This window comes from Cryptotermes secundus, unplaced genomic scaffold (genome assembly GCF_002891405.2).
Source record: "Cryptotermes secundus unplaced genomic scaffold, Csec_1.0 scaffold25, whole genome shotgun sequence".
NCBI classification, from domain to species: domain Eukaryota; kingdom Metazoa; phylum Arthropoda; class Insecta; order Blattodea; family Kalotermitidae; genus Cryptotermes; species Cryptotermes secundus.
The window spans coordinates 16,689-34,247 of record NW_019722421.1 but is presented as its reverse complement, the minus strand read 5'-3'; the positions used below and the strand labels follow the sequence as shown (position 1 = coordinate 34,247).

The window sequence follows — 17,559 nt, the reverse complement described above, 5'->3', positions numbered from 1 at the left end:
GTCAAAAACGTAAAAATTAGAATATACAGATGAGATAATTAAGTGATCAAAATATATATTGTTGCACTTGACGGAAAATCTATTGACAATTAGTGATTGATAGTGTAACGCACCAAAATGAAACAATTCAAAATACAAAACTATAATTTTGCCTCTGGTTCTGTATGGGTGTGAAACTTGGTCTCTGACATTAAGGGAGGAACATAGACTGAAGGTGTTTGAGAACAGGGTGTTGAGAATATTTGGACCAAAAAGGGATGAAGTGAGAGGAGGTTGGACAAAACTGCGTAATGAGGAGCTTCATTCCTTGTACTCTTCTCCAAGTATAATTAGAACAATCAAGTAAGGGAGGGAGGTGGGCAGGGCATGTAGCACAGATGGAGGTGAAGAGGACTGCATACAGAATATTAGTGGGAAAGCCAGAAGGAAAGAGACCACTGGGAAGACCAAGGCATAGGTGGGCAGATAATATTAAAATGGATCTTAGAGAGATACGACGGCATGGATTGGATTGATCTGGCTCAGGATAGGGACCAGTGGAGGGCTCTTGTGAACACGGTAATGAACATTCGGGTTCCATAAAATGCTGGGAAATTCTTGATGAGCTGCAGGTTTGGCTTCTCTCAAGTAGGGCTCAGCTCCCTGAGTGAGTGAGTGACTGAGTGAGTGAGTAAGTAACATGTTTCACTGTAATTGCCATAATTCCCTACAGTCTGTAGCACATTCATGTATCCCCAGACACTTGCCAACAGCTCCAATGGTTTGGCAACCTCCCTCGTGTCAGAGTTGCACATCACCATTCCAACTAAAGCTTGTGCAAATCTGTTCTCTAGGTGCTGTGTAAGATACTCTCGTGGAGCAAATGTGTACTCCCATACACTGAGTATATTATATAATATAATATTATATATATACATATATATATATATTTTTTACATTTCAAGGTAGCAGGAGGGACAGTTTTGTGCTTGGTAAGAACCTACCACATCTTCTTTTCAATTTGAGACATGGCAAACTTATGTAGAACTTCATAAACCCCTGATTCTAGTAGACAGGACATCTTTTCCTTGTATGTGGACTCATTCAACACTACTGTGCAGTTTCCTATGTCAACGTGTAGAATTCTTATATCCCTGTTATCTTTAAGAGATTTCATCATCATAGATCCCTTCCTAGTTATGTTTGATGTCAATGGTTTTGATTTTTCCAACACACATCAAATCCTACAACAGAACTCATAAAAAAGGCAGGGGGAAGTTGGACTTTCCACATTCAGCCACACATACGGTGTCCAAATTAGATATTATTTGTTACTGCAAAATTAAGCTCTTTCTTAAGCACTGATTCTTCTGACTATGTGAGAACGTGCTGTGATAAATTAGGGATGAATTTCTCACACCCACGAATAGCTTATGGGATTGCAGTGGTCTAGTGAAAATCTTTCACAGCTAAGAATTTTTAATCTGAATTTCTTTCTGCTTAAGTAAATTATTTTAAATTATAAAGTAGTCCATCTCTGATGCAACAAAGTCAATCCTTTCTTAAAAGACACTAAAATATATATGATTCACTAAAATGTGTTTGTTAAATATTTTAAAATGTCATGAACTATATACATTCAATGTCGCTGCTACATGGTTAGGCCACATATGGGTCATCATCAGGTAACACTTATTATATGGGGAGACCCATTGCACTGTACACTTTGTCCTTAGTACCCATTTGCACCTTGTTGTTATTGTTAATTTGCTATGTAGGAAGTACAAGGAAAAAACAGCACTAAACACACAGAACTAAGGAGAACGTGATATGCATGATTTGCCAACACATTCATCCTAATTGGGAATCTGGACTGGGACAAATCACAACTGCATACCTTGAGCCTTCACAGTCATCACTTTCATCGCCTTTCTTTTCCATTCTTCCCCAAGCACAGCTCCATATGCTATCGTCACGTGCAGTTTCTTTTCCATTAAGTAACGAATGCTGAAAAAAGTATTCTAATTAGTGACATAACCTACAAAACCAGGGCAGTAAATCGCTTTTCAACTGCATCACTACTCGTATTCGGTTCCTATACACAAATCTACAAGCTATGGACAGCAGAACTACAAGGTGACACAGAAAAACGGGAACTTTTGAGGTGCGTAGTGACAGCCATGTACAGTTCGTAGCACTACGGTAGGGGGACTATGAGCTGTAAACAATCACGCCATTCAGTAATAATGGAGGAATGGAACGGTAGACAGCGTGCTTTCGCGATAAAAATGTTTTCCAAAACAGACGATAGTTTGGAAGGTGCGCAGAGGGAGTTCCATCGCTTTTTCAAATTAGGGCGTCATGGTCGCGTTCCTTCAAAACACACGATAAAAACTTGGGTTCAAAACTTTGAAGAGACTGGATTTGCTCTGAAAAAGAAACCGACAGGACGACCAAAAAGTGTTCGTACCCAACAGAATATCGAAACTGTACGCGTTTCAGTCTTACAGAGCCCACGGCGTTCAGTTCGTAAGCAAGCAGCTGCGGTCAGAGTGTCCCGAGAGAGTGTTCGCCGAATTCTCCGTTTTGATTTAAATTTTCATCCGTACAAGCTGCAAATTGTGCAACAGCTGAAGGAGAACGATCACCAGTTGCGATTACAATTCTGTCAGCAAATTATGACAAGCATAAACGAGGACAATGAATTTCTGGACAAGCTGTGGATGTCAGATGAGGCCCATTTCCATCTTACAACCCTAAAGAAGTTCATGAACGCCCTTTACACGCCAGCAAGGTCACAGTATGGTGTGCAGTTTCGTCACACGGGGTCATCGGACCTTACTTTTTCGAAAATGAAGACCGGCTCACAGTGACTGTCACTTCGGATCGGTATGTTGAGATGTTGCAAACTTTTGTTGCACCTGCATTGAAAAATTTCCCACAACTTCACGAAACCTGGTTTCAGCAGGATGGTGCGACATCGCACACTGCAAGGCAATCAATTGCAGCTGTGCGAGAAATGTTTGGTAATCATGTCATCTCAAGATTCGGTGACATTCCTCGGCCCCCAAGATCACCGGATTTATCAGATTGTGATTTTTTCTTGTGGGGCTACCTCAAGAGTTGGGTCTACACGACTCGGCCAAGGACACTGGATGAATTGAAACAAAGAATTGAAGAAGAAATTCGTGGTATCCCAGCTGAGATGTTGCAGCGATCAGTGGGGAACCTGAACATCAGATTAAGGAGAATGTATACGTAGACAAGGAAGCCATCTGCAGGACGTAATTTTCAGAAATTGATAATTTGGATTGTTGTTTCTTAAAAGGCAAGTTGTAGTGGTTCAATTACTGTCAATAAAATTTGTTGTTGTTGCATGTATTCTATTTTTATTTGTTTGCCAAAAGTTCCCGTTTCTCTGTGTCACCTTGTACAAATCAAATTATTATTTACTAAACTGTGAATTAAAATCTTAATACTATAATGTTACAATCCAAATTTTCGGAAATAAAACGCCAAACTCATCTACAATACCAAGCACTACACGTCCCTTCAGGTCATTCAGTTCGCTTCATTTGCAGGCGTTGAAGGGAACAGGTCAATGTTCATCACGTGGTACTGCAATTTTGCCAATAGATGGCAATAATAATTCTTGTTCCATAATAAAAAAGATACGTCCCTTTTACTGTTATTTTCAGTTTCCTGTAGGTCGAATGATAAGTAATAATCAGTGTTCACTCTACTCCTGCTTTATTAAGACTCAGAAATTTGTCGAAGTCAAAGTCAAAGTCATGTTACAATTGACGGTCAGTCAGTCTGTCTGTCTTGGTGTCAAGCCCCAGCTGGGGCTCATGACCAGATGTTTTCTTCATTGTGAAAGTTGCAGTCCTGTCCATTTGGTGCGCCCTCTCTGACGAGAGGTCAGGTCTGTCATTTGTCATTCAGTCTGTATTTACATAATTTACAAATCCACACTTATACCTTCTATGTGCAATATATACAGGGCCTCTGTCAATCCAGCCATTGTACAGCAGATTATGCCCTATTTCTAGTAGTAATCGCTATCACTACAGTCTAGTCAGAAATTTCAGAGTCAGAGTCAGAGTTACATTGCGACTGACGATCAGTCAGTCAGTCCGTAAGGCTTGGTGTCAAGCCCCATTTGGGGTTCATGACCAGATATTAATTATTATCGTTTGACAGTTACGGTCTTGTTTCTGTGGGGTGCCTTCTCTGACGAGAGGACGGGTTTGTCTTTTACATATGCTGCTGGCTCTTGCCAGCGCAGTCTTTCTCCGGTCCAAGTCCCTTGGGATTCGCGACCATATTTTACTGTCTCAGAATTGAGACTTGAGGGAGAGAGAGAGACACACACACACACACTTGTGGATCATCTTCAGAGGGAACATCAATATTTATTCGGAAATCACCATCACAATAGGAGTTCTGATTGCTAAATTACATACACACATAATGCCTGGAATACACAATGTACACAATATTCAACTTTTCACAATCACAGCAGCCTTCCTGGTATTAAAAATTTTAAAGTGTTTAAAAAATTTAGCTTACCTGGACCTAAATATAAGAGACGGCCCTTTAAATTCCGGTAATGGCTGCGGGACTGATTTAATTTAAATGCCCGCGATTATATAGCAATAAAAATTGTAATCATTTACTAAAATTTCTGTGGTTTCTACAATTTTTGCGATAAACGAGCCAAATAAACGCTGCTTTTTTCTAGAAAGAATATAGACTCAGATATTGTAATTTGCAGACTTTATAAAATGTGTAAAAATTTTTAGACTGATTCCAACTAAAAAATTCCCCAATTTGTCGTCTGTCTACAAGAATTCATACAGTTCTTGCAAGTATGAATGCGGCTGATGTGGCAACACAGCAGATGCTAATGTAGCGAATGTTTAGTCTTGCATTTCTCAATGTTTATTCACGTACGTTCTTTCGGCATGCAGAGATGTGGGAGAGTATCTATTCGTTTATAAGAACCCTGATTGTTTATTATCGCTTATAGCTACACAACAAGTTCTCTGTTCTGACACTACTGGTGTTAGATTATAAGAACTTTCAAGGTTAGCGTCCTTATACCACAGCCAAGCAGTGTCAAAGCTAGCATTCTGCGAAGTTGTGAACCAACCATTGCGTCGTCTCGTTTGGAAGACTCGGACATATTTCAGCTCATAAATGACTCCGAATCAGATTGTTGTACCGATAATTCTGAGAGTGGCGTTGAGGAAAGTGAATCAGAAATTGATTTCGACGAAGAACCATCATCTTGGTCGGCAACCTGGGGACCAACACACCAACAAGGCAATAGGAGTGTGAATAATTATTCAGGTGGAGCTGTCGGCAAACAGTTATAGCATCTATCGTCGAACCTGGAAATGGACAAATAAACTATTTTCCATCTCCTGGATCTGGACGGTTACATCCTGTTGTCACACAGAGAATTTCGTCTCGCTCTTGTGCGGAACATGCTGGAAGGGGTCCACCTCGCCCTCAACGGCCCAGGGGTCGAACCCCTGCCGTTTCATCGGAGACATCTCGATTAGAGGAGGCCAAACCACAACACTGGCGGTTGATTTCGACGAAGAAACATCATCTTGGTCGGCAACTTGGGGACCACCACACCAGCATGGCAAGAGAAGTGTGAATAATTATTCAGGTGGAGCTGTGGGCAAACTGTGGCAAACAGTTATAGCATCTGTCGTCGAACCTGGAAATGGATAAATTTTTCCATCTCCTGGATCTGAACAGTTACATCCTGTTGTTACACAGAGAATTTCGTCTCGCTCTTGTGCGGAACATGCTGGAAGGGGTCCACCTCGTCCTCAACGGCCCAGGGGTCGAACCCCTGCCGTTTAATCGGAGATATCTCGATTAGAGGAGGCCAAACCACATCACAGGCCTACTTCCTCTACTTCGTAATTCAGGTGTCGTGTGTGCTCTTCGCGTGGGAAACGAAGAACCGTCCGGACAAAGTGCGTGAAGTGTGACGTCGGACTCTGCATTTCCGAATGTTTCCAAGATTTCCACACGAAGCCAACATTCCGTTAGATGACGCAGGTGGGAAGACAGACAACTTATAAAGCTGGTGTCCAAAAATCATATAAGTAGAACAATAATTTATACTCAAAATTATATTTAAAAAAGCCGTACGCACGCGTGGACTGCGCGTCCACATTTGTGGTCATTCGTCGCCTTGACTTTATTTTTGTGTCCACATATGTGGTCTTTAGGCTTTAAAAGGTAGACACAGACACATAGAAATGGAAATATACAGAAAACCCACGACAGACATAACTATAAATAATAAATCATGCCACCTTACAGAACAAAAATTGCCAGCATATAAAAATTGGATACACAGACTTCTCACACTACCCATAGAGGAAAATGCTAAAAACAAAGAACTAAATACTATTATTAATATAACACTAAATAATGGCTATAGAAAGGAAGACATCACACATCTATATAACAAACTTAAGCGAAGGATGGGTAATCCGGATAATAAAGACGAAAAAGAACGAAATGGGTCACTTCTACTTATACAGGAAATTACATACGAAAAATCACGAAACTATTCAAAAATACTAACAAAAAATAGCCTTCAAAACAGCCAACACAATACGAAAACTAATAAATGAAAAACGAGAAATAAACCCCTACGAACAAAGTGGGATATAGGAAATAACATGTCAAAGTTGCCAAACCAAGTCATACCCTAATAAATGAATTCAACCCCCCTTTATACTCTCGGCCGTTGCTATGCAAAAATCAGTCTAGTACTTCTCAGTCAGAAATTTGATACAGAAGTACGCCTTATAGACATACAAACTTATACCCATAGTAATACATAACAATATAAAGATATTTTTGTTACACAAGTAACTGTAGTTACACATAACGGTAAACATCACTTAGGTCAAGGTCAAGGCCATGTTACAACTGACGGTCGATCAGTCTGTCTGTCTTGGTGTCGAGCCCCAGCTGGGGCTCATGACCAGATATTTCTTTTGAATGAAAGTTACTGTCCTGTCCATGTGTAGCGCCCTCTCTGACGAGAGGTCGGGTCTGTCATTTGTTAGTCAGTCTGTATTAATAAGTCCATTGTCTGTATTTACACATATTTACAATACACACTTATTCCTTTTTTAAATGTACTATATTTACACGGCCTCTGTCAGTCAAGGCTCAGTACAGCAGATTACGCCCAATTTCTAGTATTATTCGCCACCACGGCAATCTAGTCACTTGAACGGTCGTATGCCTGACCGCCGCCAAGTTTAAGCCTCTTATACTTTCTGTCTCGGGCTTGGCCTTCTCCGATGTTGCGAACATTCTCATTCTCATGATTTTATATGACTTCTGCTTCTTGCCTGCATAATTTTGTTATAAAGTCATATATGTACGGGATTTTGAATGCCATTTGCAACTCGCGGACCGGTGTGCGCCTTGGAAAATTGCCAATGGTGCTGAGAACCTTGTTTTGCAGGCGCTGCAATTTAACTAGAGGGGTGTCTGCCGCAAACTCCCAGGCGGGACTAGCATAAGTCATTACAGAACTAATAAGAGCTTTATGGAGGGTCAATTTAATGTTAGCGCTCAATCGCTCACATTTGAAAAGGGAATACACTCTAATGAATGTTCTGAAGGCCTTGGCTTCGATCATTTCTATGTGTAACCTCCATGTTATTCTCTTATTGAAGATTACACCTAGATATTTTGCACTATTTACAAATGGAATATTTCTTCCATTTAGAGTAAGACAAGACTCAGGCGGTAGACGACCACGAGAGAAGTAGACGCCCCGAGTCTTATCTTCATTAATTTTTATATTCCAGCTCTCACACCAGGTCTCCATTGAGCTGAGACCGCGCTGGACTTTTCTAACAATAAAACCCTCTTTGCGATCTGTCGCATATAGACAGGTGTCGTCTGCAAAGAGGGCCAAATGAATACCATGTGTTTGGGGGGCATCATTAATATACATATTGAAAAGAATGGGGGAAAGGACAGAACCTTGTGGCACCCCTGCTTGCATTTCTCTTGGCGTTGACATTTCGCCTTCAACATAGACCCTGAATTTACGTTTAGAGAGAAAGGACCCAATAAGCTTGGTCAAAGAGTTGGGGAATTCCAATTTTGATAACTTAAACAGCAAGCCTGAGTGCCACGTGGTATCAAAGGCTTTTTCGATGTCCAAGAACACTGCAGCCGTAGACATTTTATTGTTAAAATTAAGGGTCACGTGGTCCGCCAGCCTCATACATTGCAATGTCGTGCTGTGACGTGCACGAAAACCAAACTGACTTGCGTTGAGCAGGCCTCTTTCTTCAATATGTTTATGGAGGAATTTCAAAATTACTTTTTCGAATAGTTTTCCTGTCGTGGACAGGAGGCTGATCGGACGTAAATTTTGAGGAAATTTCGGGTCTTTACCCGGTTTAGGTAAAGTTATTATTTTTGCTTCCTTCCAAGTATTTGGAAAGTGAGAGAGCCGAAAACAGTGATTGAATAAGTGAGTTAGGTGAACCAATGGTCTCCTTGGAAGGTGCCTGAGGCATTCATTTGGGATGCCGTCAATTCCACAGGCCTTTTTTAATTTCAGGGATTTTATTAATTTCTGAACGTCACATGGTCTGATCCTTAGAGGGGGGTTTTCATCCACGGCTTCCAGCAGAGCTTGAACTCTAGCCTCCACCCGCTCTTCATGGTTTTCATCGCACAGGTCATGTGGCGTGAACTGAGTTTCCAAACAGTCGGCAATTTCATTGGCTTTTTCAGAAGGATGAAATTTTAGGCCAGAAGAACCATGAATAGCAGTTGGTGCCCTTGGTCCGTCTCTCTGAAGGAGAGATTTCGCAATGGGCCATATACACTGAGGTGTGACTTCAGCGTTACTTATTTTTGTTTCCCACCGTTCAAGTGCCTTTTTACGGGTCATTCGCCTGATTGATTTGGTGACCCAATTGACTGCCGTTTTACACGCTGGATCCCTGGTTTCTTGCCACAGTTTTCGTAGCCTCTGTTTATATTTTATCAAACGATCTAGACCAGGAAGATCGTTGTTTATGTCCGAAAGTGTAACTTTACTTGTCGACAGCCTATATGCCGAAGCAATAGAGGCTGCAAAGTCGCGTGCCGCTTTATCGGCTTCTACCCCCGAATTAATTTCTAGTTTAGGTGATATTAATTCAGAAGCGAGGCTCTGGAACCTCTCCCAATCTGTAAACTTTTCAATGGGTTCCGAAAGGCTCCTAATTTTAACATGATCCAGTATGTGGAATATTACTAGTAGGTGATCTGAATCCAAAATATCAGAGACGATGACATCTGACACTCTGATATTTTTGTGAAACACAATGTCCAACACGTCACCATTTCCCGCAGGGGAATAATGAGTGGGGCACTGTGGTGCTGAAATTTCGAAATCACTCCTATCAAATAAATCAACGAGTTTCAAGCCTGAGGGGTTTGAAACTCTGCTATTCCAAAATGGGTTCTTAGCATTCAAATCGCCTGCCAAAATAGACTTTCGTCTGAAGCTTAAGAGCTCAGTGATGTCAGAATTACTCCAGGCCCTGCCTGGAATTTATAAACAGCTGCAAGCAGCACTTCGCTATTACCAATTGGTATGCAGACCCCTGTCGCTTCTTCTGAAACAAGGGGTGGTAGGTCTTCATGGTTATGGGGAATGCCTTTTCTTACTGCAACGGCAGTTCCGCCCTTTCTGCCCGACTGGCGGTCGATTTTGTAAAAGTGGTAATTTGGAATAAAGAACGTCTCATGAGTTTTCAGACGTGTCTCTGAAACAGGGTCACATCTACGTGTAGGTCTTGCAGCTGTTTGCTGAGCTCATAGCGCTGCCTCCCAATGCCGTTCGCATTAAATGCTATGACTGTGAGGGGCCTATGAACTCTAGTGGCCATTTTGTTTCATTAAGTTTAGAACGATTTTAGTTATGGCCATTATTTTGTCTTCCTCGGACACTGCACCACTGACCTCTGTCATAATTTGCTGTACTACAGTCACTACTCTCAACATATTGTCGAGAGATTGACTGTTTACATTAGAAGCCTGAACTGACTGACCTGTGTGCTGTTCCAGTACAGGGATCGGGACTCACGGTTTTGTGGCTGCTGGTGTAACTGCCACTGGTGTTTGGCGAGTCTGAGACCCCTGATCCTGTGAAGTGTGGCCTCGGAGAACCGCCGCGAAAGAGACTCTAGGGGTGACGATGTTTGATGAGAACACCCTTCCTGTTGTGATTTTGGGCGCTCTCTGCAATTTCTTCTTCTGCAGTTCCTCCTTCGCGTGACTGCAGCCGCGGTATTTAGCGGGATGCGGTTTCTCCCTATCCTTCAATTCACAGTTACAGCACGCTGGAGTGGAGGCAGCGTTCTCTTTCTCGGGGCACTCTCTGTGCAGTTGGCCACCCCCGCACCTCATGCAACGGGGAGGTTGCTTACAATTAGCCCAGACGTGGCCAAATTGTTGGCAGTTGTGACAGTGCGTAAGGTCACTCTGTGCTCTATAAGCCTCGACCCGGATGGAAATATGGCAAAGGTTCTGTAGTTTGAATATTTCTTGGGATTTTGCCGTCCTGGGTAAGGTTATAAGGAAGAGGGGGAGGTTTCTGGTTATCCTTCCTTCTGAAGGCGACCCTCGGGTGGTTGTCATCTACTTGACACTAACCACGTCAAATCCCAGTGTAATGCCCTAGCGGCGCAGGGGGGGATGGAGGTATCCCTCCCGCTGCCGCCACTGTAATGCCGTGGTGCAGGGGGGCGTGGAGGTAGCCTCCTCTGCCACCACGGTTACGCCGCAAGTAGGGGGCCGTGGAGGTATCCTTCCTTGCCTCCACCGTCACTTGCTCTGTAAGGAGTTATCACAATCATCCTAGCTCACCTTTATCTAGGATTCTCCTATTTCGGGGTTTCCTTCTCGGTAAACGCTGCCACCATCTATTATCTGTCCTTTCAATTGTCGGCACCACTCCCTGGCATATAGTCATAGCTCCTTGACCACTCCTCCCGTAGTTTACAGGTAGCGACTTAATACTTTATTATTACACGTTATCATTATATCTTAAGGGGCGTTGGTATCTAGGCTACTCAACTCTGCCTGTGTGGCAGGGGCCTATCCCTGTTTGTCTTTCGTTGTCGTCGGCTGCTACTGCTGCCTGTGTCAGTTCGACCCTCGCTTTGGTCAGGATTATCGGGATCGGATGGGGGAAAGTTGATTATAGATATGAATCACAATCCCGGTACATCCTATCCTATCTATTCTAGCTGCCTATTTACATTAATATATATACATGATTTACATTAGTTACATATTACAAAGACTGTCCTTCAGTCTTGACTACATAGAGTCTTTACTACACATTCTGTTTCTTCAAGTTCTCCCCCTTCAGGGGTGGAGGCCTTGAGCCTCTCTCTCTCTCTCTCTGACCATATAAAGGGCCATGCAAGCCCTCCTCGTGTAACATAAATCTCCTAGTTGTACATTTCTCACTCTCGATATATATAAGTACACTACCTGTACCTCTTAACCTACTCTATCCTTGGTTATACGTATTGAATCCCGCCTACTATCTTTACTACAACACACTAACCCTAACCTTGATATCTATACTATAAATCACTGATTGCCTGACTAGTATCGTAGCCTTTTACAAGATCCTGGTCCCTACCCTCAGGGCTCACTGGGTACACTGGAAATTGCCCATTCAATAGCTCAACACACTGTATCACCAATACTATGAAACAACGATATTATCAATCGGCATGGCTTATTATGCGTAAACAAACCCACCTGTAGTACAAGATGCCGGCCCACTGCCTCCGCTGGTCAGACTCATGTTGAAGAGAGCCTTCGGCTGACGATTGAAAATTCTGTGATAGAACATGATCCCAATCCCCCGAAATTACCTAATTTATGGTTTTATTTCGCTGATTCAGCGTTGACGACAGAGGGTAGGTGACTCCCCCTCAGTGTCCTCAATCCTCATAATCACCTCCTCATTGGCTCTCATGGGTGGTTGTGGGCGGACCCCTTGCGTCTTATTGCTGTGTATGCGGTCTCTCACGATTAATCCAGTGTACGAGTGAGGTAAGCTATTGCTCTGCGATTACATAGACCTGCTGAGTCTTCACATTCTTAACCTAATTGCCAGTCCTGGTGTTTACAATTTACGGCAATAGCTGCGAAACTGTTTTCGCAAGTCTCTAGCTTTTGGGTAATAAAATACCCTCTTCAATCTCAAATTTGGGCCATAACACCCAGGGTCACCAATCTATCAGAAATATCTTCAGCCGGGGTGTTGTGGGGGAGGTGACTGATTACAGCCTTAATGTGTTTTTCTGACTTGGGAAAGAAGGTAAAATAGGAAAGTTTGTTGTTTGATAGATAGGACTTGACGGCGTCGAAATCCGCCATGCTTTTAGTGATGACTCTGGTCCCGCTTTTGGTATTACGGAACTCAAAGTCACCTCTGACCACATTTTAAAGTTGCTTTTCCAAGTGAATGAGGTTCACTGTGGTCGTTAGAATTATTGGGGGTGGCCTGCCTGCTCTACCTGATGATTCCACCTCCAGAGTGGTGGCTCCCTCCTCCAGCATAGTGGCTCCGTCACCAGCAGTGTCGGTGTCCATTGTTGTCACCCTAGGAGGAGCAAAGTAGTTACGGGTGGGCACGTCTTTGGTCTGGGTGTTGCCTGTGGCAGCCGCTGCCTTCTTTGAAATCGGGCGGACTCTGTTGTGCTCTGCCGTTTCCGCCTTCGGACCTCTTCGAAGTCTTCTTCTTGGGAGGGCTTCGTCTGGGTTTTTGTTGTCTCCGATGTTCTGACTTTCATTAGGGACTCGAGATCGTTCAGTGTAACTATGTAGGTTCCGTATAGAGCACTGAACAAAATCTTGCCCTTGAGAGCCTTGCAATAGCTCTCTCTGGTTTCTTCAGCGGCATTTCCTATTGCCACCCATTCAACACTTTCCCCAATTGTGGCGGGTGTGAAGCTGGCCACATCCTCAATGTCACAAATGATTTTGAACAGTATCCTGTAATGTTCATCTGCTGCAGGATATTGCTTCACGTTTTCCTTATACTCTGCCTGTAGTGAGGCTCTTTTTTTCTGCCCAGAATGCATGATAGCCAGGCACCGAGACGCCCGCCATGTCTGGCAAAGCACGGCACGGCACGGCACGGCACGACAAGACACGACACAAGCCTCAAGCAAAATCTGATAATTTTTACAAACAAACAAGGACTGAAAGTTTCAGAGCTACCAGCAAATAACTCCTTTATACTGTTCGAACACCTCCGAATGTAAATCCCACTTGTCTGTCCAATCACAACTATCCAGCCGCACAGTACACCATATCAATCTTAAACTCCTTGAGCGTGAATTAGTCCTGTCCTGTCCTGTCAAACAGACAATCTCGAATCCACTACTCTGATGACCTAAACCGAATGCCTAATCGATCCTTAACCGATCGAATAATCAATCCCCTCAATCAATCCAATGTATCTCTCTAACTTCATACCAATCTATAACTAACGATCAAACAGACCGAATCACCAGCGAATCTGCCTATCCTCCCCTAACCTAACCGATCGAATCCATCACTTAGGTAACAAGAAATAACCTAGTTCTTAAATTGTTTACTATGATGTTGCCAACTCTAACAATATTGTCACGATTGCCGACACGTTACAATATATTTCAGTATTTGATTTGAGAGTTGCCATCATAACATTAACAAATGTGGTCTATTAAATATATAAATATAATCTTTTTTTTCTGTGAAAATGCATCTACTTCCAAGCAGTTTTAACATTTTTAACAGGGAGTTCTGTGGCACGCCTAGGCAGTCAAAGGGCCAAAGTTTCCCCACCAATTTCGTCCTTGAAGTGTAACTGGTTTTCTACTTGGATTCCACATGATCGTATTGTGATAAACTGCTCCAAACAGAAGAAGTGTATGAGCAGTTTGCGAGGTTAATCTTGATAACTCATAATCGATTCCTTATAAATCATTCACATCTACAGCTAGAGCTGTAAATTGAAAACAAAACATATCTCAGGTTTACACCTTTTACTGACACTGATTTCCATGATGACGCTTCAAATTACACCTACCACCATACACATAGCCGGCCCAGGAAAGCGATCCATTGCTTGACACTCAAAAACCTTGTTAGGCAACAAACGATAAACAGGCTCCCACGCTAATAAACACACGAACTGTTGCTAGGTAATAGCTTCCTCAACAATAGATTGAGGGCATAATGTTTTCTGTGCTGTCCGTGACTATGCTATATATTGAGAACTAACTGGATATCTTCGTAATCTGTGCAGTACTTTGCCGTAGAGCTGTGCATGGACAGTTGTTCGTGGTTCGCTGTGAGGAATTTCCACTGTTAGCAGAAGTATTCTACCTGTGGCCAGTGCTGGCTATAACAGATTGAGAAGATTTACTGTGTAAGTGTTTATATGTATATTTTATAATTTAGCAAAAGTGCTTATTGGCACGACATAACGACAGGAAACAGATGTTTTGAAAATATGGAACAGTTCACATATTTTGAAACGATGATAACAAATAAATCTGATTGAGGAGGAAATTGGGAGCAGTTTGAACTCTGATAATGCTTGCTACCATTGTTTATGTTCACTGTTCTTGTATATGTTCATTGTACTTGTTTATGTTTATTGTACTTGTATTGTTTCTTGAGATGTATGTGCTGTATCTTTGTTGAACGTATGTCCCTTTTTGTAAACACTGCCACGGTCATATGCCAAATTGCAGTAAATAATAAATATATATTCTCTTAGAGACTGAATCGACCATAGCTCCATAGTGCGGCTGCAAGGATTAGGTCAATTGAAAAATCCAATGACCTCATCGGGAATCGAACTCGCGACCTTCCGGCTTGTAGCATAGTGCCTCAACCAACTACGCTTGTGGCAATTAATAGACAAATACGCTATATTCCTTTATAAAATCTCCATAAGAACAGAGATGCACAAAATCATCATTCACACATTATAAAATATATTGTCACATGTTTGGAATCCAGAAGAGTTACTTCCATGGAAGCGCTAGAACAGACCGTTGCATAGGAAGTTAACAGCCTACAATGAGTCTCCACGGTTAAGATAGTACATGGAGAGTTTCCATAGCGACAACACAATAACAGCGGGCCGTTGCCTGGGGCAAACAAACGCGTTTCCTAGGAGATGAAAGGTAACGAATTGTTCGAAGAATTGCATAGCAACCACCGAGGTATAAAAACCCAGCGTTCGGTAGGAGGCGACGAAAAGGGAAGTCTCAAATCTGCGACAATAAAATATGGTCGCGAGTCTCAAGGGACTCGGACCCGAGATAAACTGCGCTGGCAAGGGCAGCAGCATATATAAAAGACAGACCCGTCCTCTCGTCAGAGAAAATGTCAAACAGTAATAAATATCTGGTCATGAGCACCAGATGGGCCTCGAAACCAAAACTTACTGACTGACTGACCGTCAGTCGCAATGTGACTTTGACTTGAAGTGACAGACAGTCTTGAGATAGCTGCCGCTGAAAATAGTTGGAACATAGATGCCGGGAGCTACAGTCCAGTATTGGCCGAGATATTGTGGAAGCAGTTACTGTGATACTGCCAGTGGTAATAACTGTAAAGTGTGCAAGTGTGAGTGTCTAACAAAGATTCACTGAATCTGTGTGTCCAAATGTGCTTGCATAATTCTGAGACATCTCACCTGCATAGAAGGCAACATTTTGTTTATAACTTATTTCTGTACTAGCTGTACCAGGCCACGCGTTGCTGTGGCAAATCGAGTGAATTGCTTCCGCTCCGCGAGTACGACGACCTAAGTTTGATCTTCTGCGAGGCATTATTTGGATGAACTAAAGCAGATCGATGGCACTGAAGAAGAAGAAAGAAAGTTATAACAAATATATATAAAATTGCAAAACATTAAAAAAGGAAAGAACACGAACTGGAAAACAAAGAAGCAAAAAAAAAAAAATACTAACGAAATATTTCAATTAAAACTCAGATCAATCAACACAGCTCACTCCCACCGCCAATTGCACTGAAAAATAAGGAGAACAGTTAGGGAAACGAAATGAAAAACAATGAAAAATAAACTATACTCACGATATGAACGACGTATAACACGTTACAATATTAATATACTGTAACGTATAACACGTTACAGTATATTAATATTGAGTACAATTAATATTTTAACAACCAACCAACCTGTCGCAGGCGTGACATATGTCACACATGATTTTAACATCATAAAGTCTTAAAATACATTTTTAGTGAGTGACATATTCTTTATGTCTTTTAAATTGTTGCATTATTTACGCGTACTTTGATAATAAGAATATGTCGCGTGTTACCTATGTAACGTTGTAGTGGTCACGTGTCTCCTAGTCAGTGCGAAAAATAACTTCCACGTACGTCTCGGATTCAGCGAATAAGTTATTGAACGCTTACTTTTACATCAGCGAGTACAATTACTATCACGTCCAGTATCACTAAAAAACTGTTCGGAGCTGGACTGTTATAACTTGGTTTCGGACGCAATAGAGGGAACTTTCGTCCAGAGTTCGATTTCACGTGTTCTGTGCTCGTTGCCGTGGTTATTCCTAGGCAACGATCTGTTGGTATTCGATGGACGACAGAACACTCTGTAGAAGTGTTTGGTTTCATCCGTTGTTACGCAACGGAACCTCTTATCCTATGCAACTGTTCCAGCGTTACTATGGAAACGACTGCTGGATTCGGAACATGTGACATGCTTTTACCTGTTTCTACCTGTCACAGGCGTGACATCTATATAATAGGCATATAAAAAAACCCGCGTATTCCAATGCAACGTTGGGTCAAAATTTCAAAGCAATCGATGAAGAACTTTCGGAGATTTTCGATCAGAGACAAACGAAAATTTACATTTTATTTATATGGATTGTCTAAGGGATAGTTCCTGAGAGTGGAACTTGGTCACTTACTAAAACTGGTTGTCCTGGTGAAACATGGGGACTTCCCAAGAATTCATTAGCAGTATTCCTGGTGGTATGTTCACCTGCAAAGCAAATAGTACATATCACACCTTGATCAAATGTTGCGGTCATAGCCACACTTTTAGGATCCAATAAGAAGTAACAAAAGGAAACAAAGGCTCACGAATTGGTTCTACAGAGAAATGCTATAGACTTTCTAATCTTTAGCGCAGCTACTTTGCCGAATATAACACTGGGAACAGCTGCACACCGACCCACTGCGACATCATCAGGGATCTTATCCACGATGGCAGTAACCCTCTCTGCCACGAATACCAGAAGAACTGGTGCACGATACATGTTGTAGAACAAAACAGCTTTGCTTTGCTTGCTGTTCTGCTGCCTCCATGGCCAAACAGATTGGTGCAGACATTCCAGAAATATTCTTCGAATTTAATCTGCTCTTAAATATTTCGTGAATGTAATTTTTATTTGCTAATGTCATTTCCAAATTATCTTCACTAATTGTCAGTGGTTG

The 17,559-nt window shown here is 42.1% G+C and overlaps 1 protein-coding gene across 4 annotated transcripts in view; it reads right to left on the bottom strand.

Annotated features, from left to right (window-relative positions):
* The window catches only part of LOC111861252 (membrane-associated protein Hem), a 46,820-nt gene extending 29,749 nt beyond the window's left edge, over positions 1-17,071 (bottom strand). For 2 of the 4 annotated variants that reach the window (XR_004512660.1, XR_004512661.1), the window contains exon 1: positions 1,877-2,376. Coding sequence is in view for 1 of the 4 variants with exons in the window: in XM_023845667.2 (XP_023701435.2) it covers positions 1,877-1,986; positions 17,031-17,056 (136 nt within the window). In the remaining 3 variants the exon portion in view is untranslated. Of the gene's footprint in view, positions 1-1,876; positions 2,377-17,030 lie in introns of those variants that run through there. The other 2 variants (XM_023845667.2, XM_023845666.2) reach the window with 2 other exon arrangements.
* Positions 17,072-17,559: the final 488 nt, after the last annotated feature.